Here is a 15,013-nt window from a genome sequence, read left to right on the forward strand (position 1 = left end):
ATTTACAGGTACGTCTTCATATCTGTATGTTTCGTTTGCATGCGGAAAAAGAAAGAAAAATATCGAAAGAGGGAACAATTCTCTTTAAGACTCCAAATTATCGGATTTTTTTTACTGTAGGATTATTGACGGAAGAGCGTTAATTTTATGACATGACAACTGTGCTCACCTATGCCACTTTTTGGATGTGTCCTGCTTTTACCATAGATGACTACAGTTACTTCACTGGGGTCGCGTTGCGGAACTCCTAATCCTTATAGTTATATGCGAACTCGTTTCTTATCAAAATTCGTTTGAAGAAGAGCCTTTCCTGGGGCGGTCTCCTCAGTTCTGACTTCAAGGTACAACGTGAGACCCATTTCTTGCGGGCGCTATGAAACCGACACACGAACTGTCATGTCGCTTTAATAAGAGTTTGTAAAATGAGATGAACCACAGATATTAGTTAACTGACAAATGATACAAAATATATTATGTACTTAGTGAATGCTTGGGAGGCCAGGATAGTAATATATTTTGTTCGAGGCCCGGATGTAGAGACCGAGGGCAGAAAGGCCTGTACGTCACGACCGATCATAACTTAGTCAATAAGTATTTTATGATACGATTTTGTCATCTTTATTTTTGCATTTTGTATCTCGCAGAGGCGTTCGCTGGCCGTGTGTTTTTTTCCCGCGCCGCGTGCGCGCGAACGCGCACGTTCCTCATACGGAAAATTTTGTTTTATGCTTTTTTCTTTGGCTCAACTTGTCGCACATTAAACATCTCACAATAACCCTTTTTTATTGGTAATGCTAAGGGATTATTGCCGAATGGAAGAAGAAGTGTTCCTGTTCGAAAAGTCATCGCCATGACTATTTTGCCTCGTTGGGGAGTGGGTAGCGTAAATTTGCATCAATATGATCCATTTCCACTCGTGTACCCTGAGGATTAGTTGATTGTCGATGAACGCATAGCACCGATTGTAGGTCGACAATTCAAGTTACACGTTATGACTCATTCAAACCACTTCTCTCTAAGTGCAAGTCGCCTGGTACAGGTCGAAGCAAAAAAAAAATTTATCATTTTAATGGTGTACAAAGTAGTCGTGAGGCGATTGATGTTCAGCCATGGAATGCCGCGAGCCGATTGAAGACTGGTTTCTGCAGGGTGTATGTATATTGGCCTGTGTTTGGTTTCAATCAAACGCGTAGTTAGAAAGTGCGGTTGTTTTTCTGCGAGCAAAATGACGTATTCCTCTTTAATAAAACTATCCTGTGGAAGCTGTCAGTTTTGAAACAAAGTTTAACAAACCAACAAACTTTCGACTGATAAATATTGCTCGAAAAGATTTTTGAAGGGCTAGTTAGGCACGATACAAACTTTTTGGGTTAAATTGAGTGCGTGGCACATGAACAGTAATGCACGTTTTGTACGTATAACAAATCAATCTTGCGCTTCAACAACAACAAAAAATAATAAGGTAAAAAACTAGCAAACGGTACACAAAAATACATTTTTAACATGAATTTTCGGTTTATTTCGGATAAAAGGTACTTTATTTCAGTATCTACTAATTGCAAACTATTTCATAAACCTTTAGTTGCCTGTTAGAGTCGTTTCGTGAGTCAACTTTAAAGTCAAGAATTTTGCATTCCTATTTAATCAATCAAATTTCCGTCCATTTAGATAAATTCCATTTGCGTAATGCTAGACAATCACAGCATTTGATCGGTTATTCAGCCAGGTATCCACCAAACCACCACTGTGTTGTGGAAAAATCGCCTCCGTTACAACGGAAATTGGTATTGAAAGCCTGGTTAAAACCAAAGTTGTCCTCACTGGGTGAAGACCCAGCAGTGGGCACGAACCCACAGCCAGTACGACTGCTGTCGATGTGAAGCATGTAGGTGTTATGAACCTGCCAGAACCTTGCTGTTGTACCAGGGCCAGCTGCATGTCCACGGATATTTACGTAGTCCACCAACAGGCATTGGCCGTGTCCAAGAAAACCCATAATATCGTTGTTGCTGAAACTTCCCCTTACGTAGTCTCGGTAATCTATGTTATCAAGGTGATTGAAACTGCAGGTTGCTCGCCAGTGTGTCGATGTGCTGCGGAGGCTCTTCATCCGAGAGAGCGTCTGTCGGTACGAGTCCCAGTTCGGCGTCTTGTGGTTAATCGGTGCGTCTTGTGCAAAAGTGCTGCTTTTGAATTGGCGTAGGCTTCTGGACGCTCGATTCCAAGACATGACAAGGGTCCAGGCTGCACCCGGCTCCGATTCAAGGTCGCAGTAAGCAACGTATCGTTGGTACTTATCGTCGAAAAGCCAGTAGAAACCGTTTTCAAACACTCCATTTTTTAAATAGTCCAGGCAGGATCGGGCTATGAAGTTATTTTTTCCCAGGTGGATTCCCTGAGAAAACTGAGACAAATACAATAAAAGAATTAGGAATGTGGCTATGAGCTTATCACGTTCAGCAAGTGCCACTGATCAGTAGTATATGGCTGTTTACTTAATTTTCCCAATTCCGAGAAACACCGTCTGTGTTTTCCAATCAACCACCACTCCGTTTACAGATGTACCCGGCGCTAACTTTGAATGAAGTTATGATCAACAATTAACTTCTCAAAGCACCCAAAGTGCGGACCTGTTTGCTTAGGTTTGCTGAGCTTGAGAATTATTACTACAAAACATGCTGTAAAAAAATTTGCTTGAAAACAAACTTGTTTTTGAGAGGGACCTAAATAAAAAAAAAAGATTTTTTTGTGTTGAGACCACCTAGTTAAACTAGAAAACCTAAGAAGGAACATTTGGTGAACCGAAAGTCAGCTTCGGTTCCCAGACAAAGAAAAAATAACTGGGGAAATTCCAACATTGAGCGTCAAAATAATAAATGCATATTGCAAAGTGTTGAATAACCTCGGGATGAAACAATGGGGGAATGCTGGTGAAAAAACCTGAACCTCAAGCTATAAAGACTCCTCACAACATTTATTTTCCGTAGTAGAGAGCTTCTCGATGGGGTGTTGACGGACCACAGCTAAAGTGATTAGAACGGCCATCAGCTCAAGGGGAAATTTACAATAAAGACTCAATGTAAGAGCGAACGTATAAATGAACATTAGCTCGTTCATCTCGTGATACAGAGTCACGCTAACAATTGTGTTGATCGCGATCTTGACTGCTTTATGGCCATTTTTCTTGTTGCTATATATAACACCTTGGTTTAGGGTTATTGGTGCGTTTTGGTGGCGTTTTGGTTTCACAGTTCGAGAGTTGTGCTTTTTTACTGTAGGCACCGCGCCTGAGAAATTTCGATTCTCTGTTTATTTGATGCTATTAGGCTTCTTTAATCCTAAGGGTGTGCCAGTGAAAGTCACGTTCAAAAACCGTCCCCTCTGTTTAAGATGTTTACTAAACGACAGCTCGTCAAAGTAATTTTAACACGACAGATTTGAAACTCGCTCACCTTTCCTGCTTTAATAATCTCTAACGGAAAAGCCACCGCGAAAAGCAACACCACAACAGACGAACACATCTTTGAGTATAATGAATGTGCTTGGAGAATAGTGAACTGAAATAAAGACACGCTGCGTGGTTTATTTATAGATGTTTTTGGGAAAGGATAAGTTTACAATCACGTCAGCAGAAATCATATCCTCCTTAAAGAGGATATGATGAGAGGTGCTGAAAGAGCATGTTACACAATATTTTTTCCAGTTAAAACTCGTAAACGTAGGTTGTATGGTGTAGCCAGTTTAGAGGGTGTTTAAGAACACTCTTTTGAGTATAATGAATTATACTCACCTCATTATACTCACTTCATTAAGTATAATGAATGTGCTGGAAGAATAGAGAGCTATAATAAAAAACAGACTGTCTGGTTTAATTATAGATTTTTTTGGGAAAGGATAAGTTTGCAATCACGTCCGCAGAAGTCATTTCCTCCTTTACGAGGATGTAATGAGAGGTGCTGAAAGAGCGCGTTACACGATTTTTTTTTTCAGTTAAAACTCGTAAACGTAAGTTTTACAGTATAGCAAGTTTAGAGCGTGCTTAAGAGCACTTCTTTGGTAATGCTAAATCGTAAATGAATTAAAACTATATTTCTTTTGTTTCCGAATACATTGCAAGCAAGAGCTTACCTGTGTTAACCATTGAAAGGAAAAGTAGCAACAAAGTGAGCGCGAAAACTAACAGAGCACGAGGATGACACACACACATGTCTGAAGCATGTTGGGGAGAGAAATAATTTTTTTATTGAATAAAGCGTGAGGCCACGTCTGCAGAGATTAAAGTCTGTGTTTTAGAACAGTTTTTGACCAAAATTTCATTGTATTCTCTAGCTTAGATCACATGCAACTTTGAAATAAAGTGACATGGTCGGCTACACATGCAAGATTGAAGGGGAAATCACGAGTAAGGACGTTTGACTCCACACTCTTTCAACAGAGAGAGTTTGAGTCCTGTCGAAATATATGGAAGTAATGATCGTAATGGATAAAGCTTCGATCGAAGCCGTGGTAAAGGATCGTTCGGCCGGCAAAGAATACACAACTGAACTTTATAATAAATTTTGGATATAATAGGTTGAAAGAGCGTACACTACGAGAGTATCGAGCATAGAGCCGAGCCAAAGCTGTCACGCTATCTGCCAAATTGTCCGACCTTTTCTGGGACTTCTCTCTAGCCTTTTTTCGTTGATTGAAAGTGAAATTTCGGAAGAAGCGAGCCGGCAAGTAGTACCTTCGAGTGGAGAAGAAGACTACGTCTCTTGTTTCTCCCTACACTTCTCATGCTCTAGCCGCTTTCTGCGTGCTTTACAACAGAACAGAGCACAGTCAAGGCTGCTCTATTTGTTAAATAGAACTGTTCTGGAATTTGATCACTGTAATATTCAACGAAAAGAGCGCAAAAGAGATGTCTGCTCGTTCTTTCATGAAGAACAGGATGCAAGATGTTTAATGTTGACATAAAGCATTGATATAAATTGGATAGCTGTAGTGTTTGCACGTGTTCAAAAGTGTTTGCCACAAGGTGGAATGTGTGAGCCAGTGTTAACGATCAGACCCTTGTTTCTCTGCTCACGAAGTTCTAGCAAATATTTGGGCGATAAACATATTTCGTAAGTTCAAACTGGGAAAGCTGTTTATAGCGTAATGATCGCTTCATTGTCGTTGAGAACAATAATTTCCAGTTTTATATTACAACCCACGTCCGATAGACTAAGTAACTCTAAGAAGTTTCGGTTGCAGTGAACAATTTCCTACTTTGAATACTCACAACATTTTTGTAGATAATTCCTTGAATGATGACCAATTAAAATCAGGTGGTTTTCGAGATTGACTGAAAGATTCTTTGGTTTTTATCAGACATGTTCTGTATGGGTTCAGAACACTATTTGGTCAATCCAGTTCTCATTTTTGCTTTGGAACATTAAAACACAAAGATACAAAGTTATGTACATAAATGATTTCTATATATTTACAGTCATTATGCAACGTTATTTTTAGGGAAAAAACTTAGCTTGCGGAAGAAAGCTTCGCCTTCATGAAATAAAGCACCGAATTTCTACCTAATACAAACAGCGAAACTTATTTTTGCGGACTAATCTACAGAACCAAGAGAAGAGAAGTTAAGATAAATTTCCAAGTTAAGATCAATATAGTTATTTAACAACACTTAAACCCATAGTGAAGTAGCCACTCGCGTTTTCCCGCGCTTCAGACAGACTTCTTGTTCAACCTTGAGTTCTTATTGGCTTTATGTGATATTTTCCGTCGCTCTAAATGGTTACATCTTTTTATCGCAATCCTTGACTTTTCTAACGAGCTTTACCTTTACTCTTCTTTACATCTCATATATTTCGCGATTTGATAACCTTCATAATGCCTGAATACTGATAAAATACTGAATTTTCTGTTTCTATCATCTAGTCCTGAATACAGCTGGGTGGAGGGAGAATAGCAGCTTCAACATCTCTTCTTTTTTGCCCTATTGACTGGAACTGTGCGTCAAATGTCTCCTGTGAACTAATAATATGAGTTGAACGCGTTCTTCAATCGTAAGTTCCTGTTAAGTTAATGTCATATTTTCTTTTGGCACGCAGACATCTTTACCATGATCCACACGGCTCGCAACCACAGGAGGACCTGAACCACTTTTGTCTGTCGAAGGTTTGATAAACACTGCACCGGTAGAATTTATTGAAGGATCGGCGTCGAAGTAATGGAAAGGCCGAAGAAAGAACCTGGCCGTGTTCGTAGGCGTCGCAGCGTTCGGGATATCTTCGGAGCTCGGAAATTGGATACATCCGATAGAAACCCAAGCGACGAGATCTTGATCAGTAATGTCATCGTTGTCGCCTAGGAATTCTTCGAAGTTGACAATGGGCAGGGTGGGGCTGTTCTGATTGTACACAGAGCTACTCTTTAGCTCGGTATCGTCATTGAGTTCACTGTACGCATGCAAATCAGTGTTGAACTTTATTTACAACGTTGTGAAATATCATGTCACGAAATCTTCCTATTCGCGTTACGTTCAGTCTAGTATTTCGTTACATTGTGTGACAATTTATAACATTAATCATTAATTATAAAGAAATCGTTCTCGACGTTGTCTATTTCTAGGTTTACTACTCACAAGGTCCATAAGAGAAGCCCTCTTATACGTTGTAACGAAGTCTCCAGAAATTAATAGAACGTTGATTTACCACAACGCTATCTTTCTTTGATTTGTTTCCACTTCGACTTTTCTCTCAGGCAAATGGAGTGGACGAAGGAGTATGATGTGTTGCTATTACGAGAATGTCAGCCGGAAATGTGTTTGTTGTGAAAAAGGGAAGCCTAGAGCGTGGTCTGGTATAGGAGGCCATAGTAGAGACACTGAATGGAATTGACTCTCCAAAGTTTCAACTCAGAGACAAAAGAGCAGTGAGAGAGAGATGGTGCATTTGAGGAAGAAATTTACGAAGAAAATGAGCGAGGAAGAAAAAGGGAAGTGGAATCTCTACGGATGATTTGCGGACGCGGATTCTTCCTCTAAACAAGAGGATAAAGAAACGGCTGACGGCATAGGAAAAAAAGTAATGGAAAACATAAGGGAGACGAAGAAACGGAGATCAGAAAAGGATGGATCTCCAAATGCTGCAAGTCAGGCCAGATATACGCACAACCGCTCGCAGCATTTGCACTCCTGCGAAAGCAACAGCAAATGAACACCATGTTTCTTTCGGTTTTACCGAAGGTGATAAGTAAAGTTGTTTTCATTGAGCATGATATTTTCTTTTGAGTTAAGTAACATATGTTCAATTGAAGCTATAACTTCTATAATATCATTGTGCAACTTAAGGTGGTTATCACCTGGAAAAATACATTATCCCCAATGCCACTGATATGTTCATTCTGACTAAGACTAGGACTAGGCCTGGAAGTGCGAACTGTGCTCGTTGCTGTATTATATGCTTTCATTAGTAGTTTGAGATGTGCCCGACGAAATTGGCCCTGTAGAAGAGTCCGGAGGGGATATGCGGGATCCCCGTAAACACGCATAGGTGCTCTTGTGGGGGAGAAGGCAAATCGTCTTAAGTCATTTAGGAGCCCAAAATCAGCCAGCATTGCAGCATCGTGCTTACATCCCTCCGAAAAGTAACACAAGAGGTTTATTCTAGAGAAAATAATATTCAACAAAGAGAATTTATTGTCTTTTAGGCACCCCTTACTCTTGCCATATTTTGACAAAACTACAGAGAGCCCCAATTTTTGACTCCCAGGAGTGACCAAATTCGCCTAACAACTTTAATAGACCGTGTCGAGCAGACAGATGTCGAAAAGTAAAAAAAAATTATCAACTTGAGGATATTATTTGGATATAACATCAAATACTCAGGTCTAGATAAACTAAAACCAAGCTCAAAACTGTTTATCTTTTGGCATATTTTAACCAGCCAAGTTAGGGAAAATCTTTACATTACGTGTGTCTATGTATTGGATAGAACAATGTAAATAAAGTGCTCAGCTACTGATCCAAAGATATTTGCAATTAATCCATCGGGTTGGGTAACGGACTGAGATTTTAGCCATGCACTCTCGTGTGTCCATTGTAAACGACTCTTTGCCCAGTGTCAGGTCTTGAGTTGGCCGAACAGATCCATTTGTAAAGCCGAAACAATTTTGTAGTGGTGACCCTTTTCTCGATATTGCTTCTGCATATATCTGAAGAGCCAGAGGGTTTGGAACATTTCCGTTCCAATCTGTGACCATGGGTTTTCAAAAATAAAATTTAAGACTTCAGTGGTAATCAAACTCAAAACAGACACTGGTCTTGAAAATCGTGGAATCATGTCACTGCATCGACAAGGGTAGCTCGTTCGCCACAGAAGCACACACAGCCCCTAGAGACCATCACAAAGTCTCCTCTGTCTGCATTTAATCACCGGAGGAATTTGTAAAACATCGGCAAGTCGGCAAAGAACAGCCCTTTCGATTCGGAATTCCGCTTTGCAATCAGCTGAGGACGTATCACCTGGGTCGAATTGATCGTAAGACTCAAAAAACTGAATTTTTCGACAGAAAACAATCGTAAAGAAAAGCGAATTCTTCATCAGAAATGGTGTTTTCATCGTGAGTTAGCAAAGGGCGGGGGGGAGGTACGGGTACACGTAGGCATAGGAAAAAGTGAAAATACAAGGGACTTGAAGCAGTCAGAACCTTTCAACCGTCATATCTCATTTGAATCGTGATACTGGTGGAAAGGATTGAGTTCGGACGACGCAAAATTTAGGTCATTTCACGTTGTCGTTTTGCATTGGAGGATAATGAAATGTACAAACTTTAAGATGGACATGTACGGCTGTTGAAGTCCTCATTAGAGCTGCCGTGGGGGTTTGGTTTGCTTAAACCCTAGTGAATGCGAAACAGTTGGAACGTGATCCGTTTTTAATAACTGACTGTGTCACAATAAAGCTCTCTATGAAATTTGTCGTAGGCGCCATCTGGCATGGCTTAAAAAAACGTCGATGGCGAAGAGGCATAGCTTCCTCAGAAATTCTTTGATAATTTTATTTCCACAGCAAGGCTTTATGGGTAGCAGTAAATTACGAATAGCCAAAGCACACTATTTACTCTAGTAAAACTACTTTTTTCTCTTTCTTACGATCCAGCCCAAACAAAATTGAGAACACAGGTTTTTTGTAAATGCACCATGTTAAATGAACATCATTTAAGAAGACATACTCGCCGTCTAGCTTCCACTGAAGGCGTACACTATGCAATAAATCCTTTTAAAAAGTGTCAAAGACCACTGTCCATGAACGTCAGCTCCTCCTCTTCCTGTGGTTTGTCTATCTTCTCGTCATGCTGCCTTATCAAGGCACGTAATAATCTGTGAGATCTTTGTGGAGGAGGACATAACGCACGAATAGTGGACGAAGAAGTTCCAAAGTTATTTGTGTTTACTGATGAAGAAATTGCAAACCGTGCGCTGTCACCATCACTTTTGGCAGAACATAAAATCATTATGTATGCTTTTCTGAATTCTGGAAACTTTTGCCCGTAAAGAATGGGATTAAAAAGTGAATTACTGTATTGCAACATTTTGACTGCAAAGATTGCGTTTGCGGGTAATGCAGAGTGGTCGTCTTGTATGAAACGAACCAAACCCAAAGAAAAGAATGGCAGCCAGGCAATCAAAAACAAGCCTATCATGATAAGAATTGTTTTAGTCGCTCTGACATCCCGCTTCAGGCTGGAGCTATGGTGAAATTTAGCAATGTTGCGTTTGATAGTGACCAAAGTTATTCCTTGGGCTAAAAAGATCAGAACAAGAGGCAGGAAGAAACACAGGCAAATAACTGTCATGTTGTACGCTTGTGGCGAATTCCTATTTCCAGTTACAGAGAGCCCTGACACTAGCGTTGCCACTGACCAAGCTACGAAGATTATAACCAGATATTTCGTTTTAGTGTATGAACGATGCTTCAGCGGCCATACAATGGCACACAGTCGATCCCAGCTTAGAGCCATTAGATGAAATATGGACCCCACTCCGCTAAGGATCTCAAAGACATACCATATTTCCATGAGAACGCTATACCAAGTAGACCTTTGATTTTCCTCTTTGTGAATAAGGATTAGCCAACCAGGTACGGAAACGAGACCGACCAGTAAGTCCGCCACAGCGAGGCTAATTATTAGGCAGTTGGTGCGCGTGCGCAGTTTGGCATACTTGATGAATGAAAAAATAACAAGTGTGTTTGACAAAATAATAGTGAGAGCGATAAAGCTTAGGAGGAGACTCCAAACAACCAATGGTCCAACGGTGACTGATTTGTAATACCCTTCAGAAGTGACATCGTCTGTCGAATTTCTTGAAAGTCCTTTTAAAAGGAAAAAAAACACAGGAGATGTAAGTGTTCAGCAGTTCACCAAAAAGTAACTTTAAAATGTTTCCTTGAAAACCCAAGGGGACTAAGCTAGAAATCTGGATCTCTTTGTCAGTGACTCGATAGCCTGTCGGTTAGTGCCTTTCTCCACCTAAGACTGTAAGTTGGTCCCGGCGATCTCTCAGGGAAACCTGAGGAAATGTTGTGGGATAACTTGCCATGGACTATTCTGTTCATTCTACAGAAACTGAGATTTATTTGATGAGCTTCTCAGAAACATTTCATGACCTTTTTTTTGGTGAAGTTGAGGAATAGAGGCCCAGTTCATTCATCAATCAAAATAGAGAAGTGCACATGCATAGAAGCACTCTGATCACCATAACTTCTTACCAAGTTACCTAAGCTGTCTTAAGTCCTATTTCTTTACCATTTCGAATTTACTGATCAGGTCTAACTTGGGATGATCAGGCCTAACTTTGAACATTGCAGCGATAATAAGAGTTGTTTGACAAAGATATACAACAAGTGAAATAATTCATATTAATGAGTATTATGTTTTCACCAGATTCCTGGCAAATACATGAAGGAGAATATTTTGTATCCAGAGATTTTGGTTTCTCTAATATGTGTTCTGGTCTCTTGCTTAAGTTTGAGTTCGCCCGCAATTCATCTTACACCACCATCAATCCTCCTCGTTTTCCTTCGGCTCTTTTTTCTGTTTTTCCTCAAACTTAAGAGAGAACATGTCATTATCTATGTCAGTTCCGCAATTGTTACTCCACAAAGGTGAGGAAAAATAAACAAACAAAATTACTTTTTTTCGAATTGTGAGACTAACCAAACTGACTTCAATATTAGAAACAAGAAGACACTGTGTATCTTAGTTGCTACCACCTTTAGTGGTTCAGGAAATTTTCGTGATTTATTCTGGTGGGATCTGTAGGATACTATTAATGGGATTTCTGTTCTTCTCTTGTGTTAGGATTTTTGTAGATGTAATTTTTTAATCAGTGTCGCTTCTATTTGAAGTCTCTCCCGTGAAAGATTTTATCAAATGATTGATTTTCAGGAGGAGGTTTTGTCTTTCTTCTCGGTACGGTGGCTCCTTTGAGGAGCGACGAACGAGCTTTTACAGCCACAGACAACTGCCCGCAAAATTGCTGTAATCCTTTAAGTGTTTCCTTTATCTTAATGGTTTTTTAATTGCTCGCTATCAACAGACTCTGTCTTAAAAAGTCTAAATTTTATCCACTATAAAGTTCAAAACTCATATACCAAAACGTGCGAATTGCTTAAAAAATGTGGCTTGTGCTCTCAATGCAATATTATTCCAAACGTGTTAAAACTGACGGGAATTTTTATAAATTTACCTGCAGGTGTGGACTGATTTTTCATGTTATTCAATGATCTCAAAAGATATCTGTGATGAAAGAAAAATAAAACTAGTTAAGATGAATCGTAGTGGCAACGACGTTTTTGTGTACTCTGCTAAAAAAATAGTACCGTACTGAACAAATGCCAACTTCTGCCGGTCACTTAACAACTTAAAAGATACCTTAGTGAGTGCATTAAATCATCTTTAAACGAAATGAAAATTAGCTGTACAATTTTCAGATACAAGTTGTTATATGCCTAACACAATTGGCCGAAATTTAAAGTGGAAGAAACAATCGAACTCGTACACTGAAGGATGTTATACTCCACGAAATGCGAACGAATATCGATCATAAAATCTTGCTTTCGTGAGACTCGCAAAAGTGTTGTTATCCACGCAATAGCCAAGTCAGACATTTTCCAATTTAAAGTTTGTCATCATGAAGAGTAGTTCTCTATTAAACTCAACTTTACAAACCTGGTCAAAGTATGAAAAGAATGGCTTGGGTCGAAAAAAAACGAGCCTTCTTGGGTGGAAGGTGCTAATGACACCTTTGGGAGAATGTTTTCTTTGTTTTGTTCTTAGCCTTCAAAGCAGATAATTAGTATTTGGCTCATTAAGTAGGCAAAATTTACTTTTCCGCTCTCTTACCTTTGACTCGGAAGCCAAATGCCGCTTTTGTTTGCGAATGAACAGTGTTTTTCAGTAATTCATTTACTGTGTGATGGCGCAAGGTTTAAGTCGTTCTTTTAAGTTTACAGCAGCTAATCGTCCTTCCATCAAACGTAAATATTTAAATACAATCAAGATGTGTTTCTTTGAAAGCTGCTGGCTAATCTATGAGGGCTTGCCTTGATTAGCATTTGTGGGAATCTTTTTCGTGCTTAAAAAAGGGACATTTTGGAATGAAATCTAAAGCGAATAATGTCTTTGAGTTTAAAGAATTAAGGATATCGGTAATCACCCAAACCTGAGTAAGATTGGAAATTTTTTTTTTTTTGATTTGTCGAGCAAAAATTGTACGCGAAATTCGAAAATGGCTTGCGTCTATGTCATTAACACTTGTGGCCTGTTGTGATTGTATGACTCTTCGGAGTTCTTTGACTTGGTAATTTTAGGACGACGAGAAGAGGAAATGGTCGATTTCGAACGATGAGTGCAAACCCACCTTAAATACTTTCTAAAGGGGGTCAAATCGTACATTCTGAAATGATATTAAACAAAACGTAAACGAGAAATTTCAATAATATAGATAACACAATTGTTTTGCTGTTCTCAATAGTTTCTTTTAGTAATGCTAAGTGCAGCTGCGAAGTTGACAAATCCAATATCACTCCTTGAGTCTGTTTATGAACAAGAAGGTGACAACTGTTCATCGTCAACATTTTCAGATGCAAAATTTGAATTATTAACCAAGGAAACGACAAAATTGCCATTTCTACTGTTTTCTATCACCACCAGTTGACTTAAGCCGTTGCAAAATGGAAACATATGTTGATAGCCATACATGTTAATGCTTTTTTTATTATGTTCTAGCCATCTTTACGAACCATACGCCGACTGAAATCTGAAATTTGATTAATCCGCAACGAAAGCATTTCTACCTCTTAAAAAAAAAAAAAAAAAAAGAAAAAAAAAAAAAAAACAGACTCCCCGTGGACACAAAAACCATTAAGGATTCGGGGAATAATTGTCAAAAAATATTTTGGCAGGTAGATATGATACCTTTTTCATATTAATCATCCGCTTCCTATTAGCAGTACTGTAAACACTCGGAAGTCGTTTACTTAAGAACTAAGAGTTAATTACAAATGAGAAAAGGACTCACTGATACGATATCATCAATTTCGTAGGAGAGCTATGCACACATGCTATTTTTCCAGCATCCTTAAAGAAACATTCAGGAAATAATTATTTTTTACATTCATCATTTAAACTCAATGCAGCTTTTTCAACTGCAATATTGGTCAAAAGCTGATTTAACAAATATATGTTCATCCCTAGAGCATGATATTTCGCTTTACTCCTGTTTGAAGCCATAATTTTCATTTGAAAGGTGAGAACAGATAACTAAATAGCATTGTTCAGGGCTTCAGAAGGTTTTTTACAAACCCAATAGGGGGCGTCCTGACTTGAAATGCGCTTTGAACAACGGGAGACAAATTTAAAGAAACACGAGATAAGTTATGCAAAACTGAGCTTGATCATGGTGTGTGAATGATTGATCAAATATTCTCGAGTTGCTAAACGAATTAGAGAAACATGTCCGAAATGTGTACACACCATCGTCTATGCGAAGAGTAATTAGTTCTCCTAAATTTCATTCGTCGAAAATTTTTAGCGATGTTAGCAAGGGAAAATGATCGTTGCTGAAAAATCTAGGGATATTCTTAATAAAAACAAACTTGCAATTGAGGCATCAAAAAAATGATTGGAAGGGAGAAAACGTAACGTACAAAAACAAATCTGGGATGTACTCGCACGAAAGCTGCCTCAAATCGTTTCTGCTTTTCGTAATCTCTCGCTTTAAGAGATGCGTAAGACGTTTGCGTGTACGTTTATGTGCAAAGTTTTGTCTCATGTACAGAAGTATAGAATAGTGTGGTATTTAATCTTGTGCATAATGCGCTATAACTCCCAACCGCACCAGTTGACTCTATTTCCTCTTATTCTGACAATCTTTTTGTTTTCAATTCATTACAGCAGGAATCGAATCAATGACGAGCACAAACCAAGTTCAATTTAAGAGTGTTTACATTATGCACCTTTTTATTAAAATTCTTAAGATTGAATTATAACAATTTTTTAGTTGGCGATACACAATGTCATACCTGCACGCAAAATAGTTGCTATGTCCATTTATATTTTCTCAGACTACAGCAGATCAATTCTGGTAACGTGGAAACTATGCGTGACCATTGTGACAACCTCGTTATAAAATAAAAAAAGATGATTTGCTTATACACGTTTTATTTTTTCCAAATACTTCCACTCCGATGTAAAAAGATTAAAATCAAACGGGCAGAATATTTTCTATCATTTTCCCTTTACCCTAAATGTCATGGTCACCACTGAATACAGATCGTAGAAAACTGTCAAACGTTTATGAGGCAGCACCTTACAAAGCGGTCTCCCTTTATAAAGCGGTCGTATTCGCCCTTCACCGAGTCCTAACGGCGTTTTTGTGGTGTCCTCTACCTGTACTTAACGGTCACTTAAAGTGGAACCATCCAAATGAAATAATAATAATCTTTCAGGTTAAATTTGATCCATT

At 38.9% G+C, this 15,013-nt stretch overlaps 2 protein-coding genes and 1 pseudogene across 4 annotated transcripts; 1 reads left to right on the forward strand and 2 right to left on the reverse strand.

Annotated features, from left to right (window-relative positions):
• Positions 1–1,495: 1,495 nt before the first annotated feature.
• On the reverse strand, positions 1,496–3,593 carry LOC113682470 (uncharacterized). The gene is made up of 2 exons (XM_027199638.2): positions 3,453–3,593; positions 1,496–2,404 (listed from the first exon to the last, which is right to left on the reverse strand). Exons 1-2 carry the CDS (start codon positions 3,519–3,521, stop codon positions 1,715–1,717), a joined length of 759 nt encoding a protein of 252 aa, XP_027055439.2. The 5' UTR covers positions 3,522–3,593; the 3' UTR covers positions 1,496–1,714.
• A 3,155-nt stretch (positions 3,594–6,748) lies between these two features.
• LOC149042798 (uncharacterized) lies at positions 6,749–8,012 on the forward strand (annotated as a pseudogene). Its single transcript, XR_016188218.1, has one exon. The product of XR_016188218.1 is annotated as an uncharacterized LOC149042798 (transcript).
• Positions 8,013–9,017: 1,005 nt separating this feature from the next.
• Positions 9,018–12,528, reverse strand: LOC113682451 (beta-2 adrenergic receptor). 2 transcript variants are annotated; one of them, XM_089211395.1, is made up of 3 exons: positions 12,391–12,528; positions 11,735–11,784; positions 9,018–10,358 (listed from the first exon to the last, which is right to left on the reverse strand). In XM_089211395.1, the coding sequence occupies exons 2-3, from the start codon at positions 11,757–11,759 to the stop codon at positions 9,274–9,276; spliced, it is 1,110 nt and encodes a 369-aa protein (XP_089067521.1). In that variant the 5' UTR covers positions 11,760–11,784; positions 12,391–12,528; the 3' UTR covers positions 9,018–9,273. The 2 variants fall into 2 exon arrangements, with proteins under 2 accessions (XP_089067521.1, XP_089067520.1); XM_089211394.1 differs by lacking the exon at positions 12,391–12,528 and adding an exon at positions 12,217–12,301.
• Between the last annotated feature and the right edge of the window lie 2,485 nt (positions 12,529–15,013).

Source organism: Pocillopora damicornis, chromosome 7, assembly GCF_964200805.1.
Source record: "Pocillopora damicornis chromosome 7, jaPocDami1.2, whole genome shotgun sequence".
In the NCBI taxonomy this organism is placed as follows: domain Eukaryota; kingdom Metazoa; phylum Cnidaria; class Anthozoa; order Scleractinia; family Pocilloporidae; genus Pocillopora; species Pocillopora damicornis.

What these genes read in the sequence shown, in the direction of transcription:
- LOC113682451 (XM_089211395.1), bottom strand. Translation starts at nt 11,759, where the DNA reads ATGAAAAATCAGTCCACACCTGCAG. An exon ending in AAATCAGTCCACACCTGCAG is followed by an intron (nt 10,359 to 11,734) that starts GTAAATTTATAA and finishes TCCTTTTAAAAG; the next exon opens with GACTTTCAAGAAATTCGACA.
- LOC113682470 (XM_027199638.2), bottom strand. Translation starts at nt 3,521, where the DNA reads ATGTGTTCGTCTGTTGTGGTGTTGCTTTTCGCGGTGGCTTTTCCGTTA. An exon ending in AGATTATTAAAGCAGGAAAG is followed by an intron (nt 2,405 to 3,452) that starts GTGAGCGAGTTT and finishes TATTTGTCTCAG; the next exon opens with TTTTCTCAGGGAATCCACCT.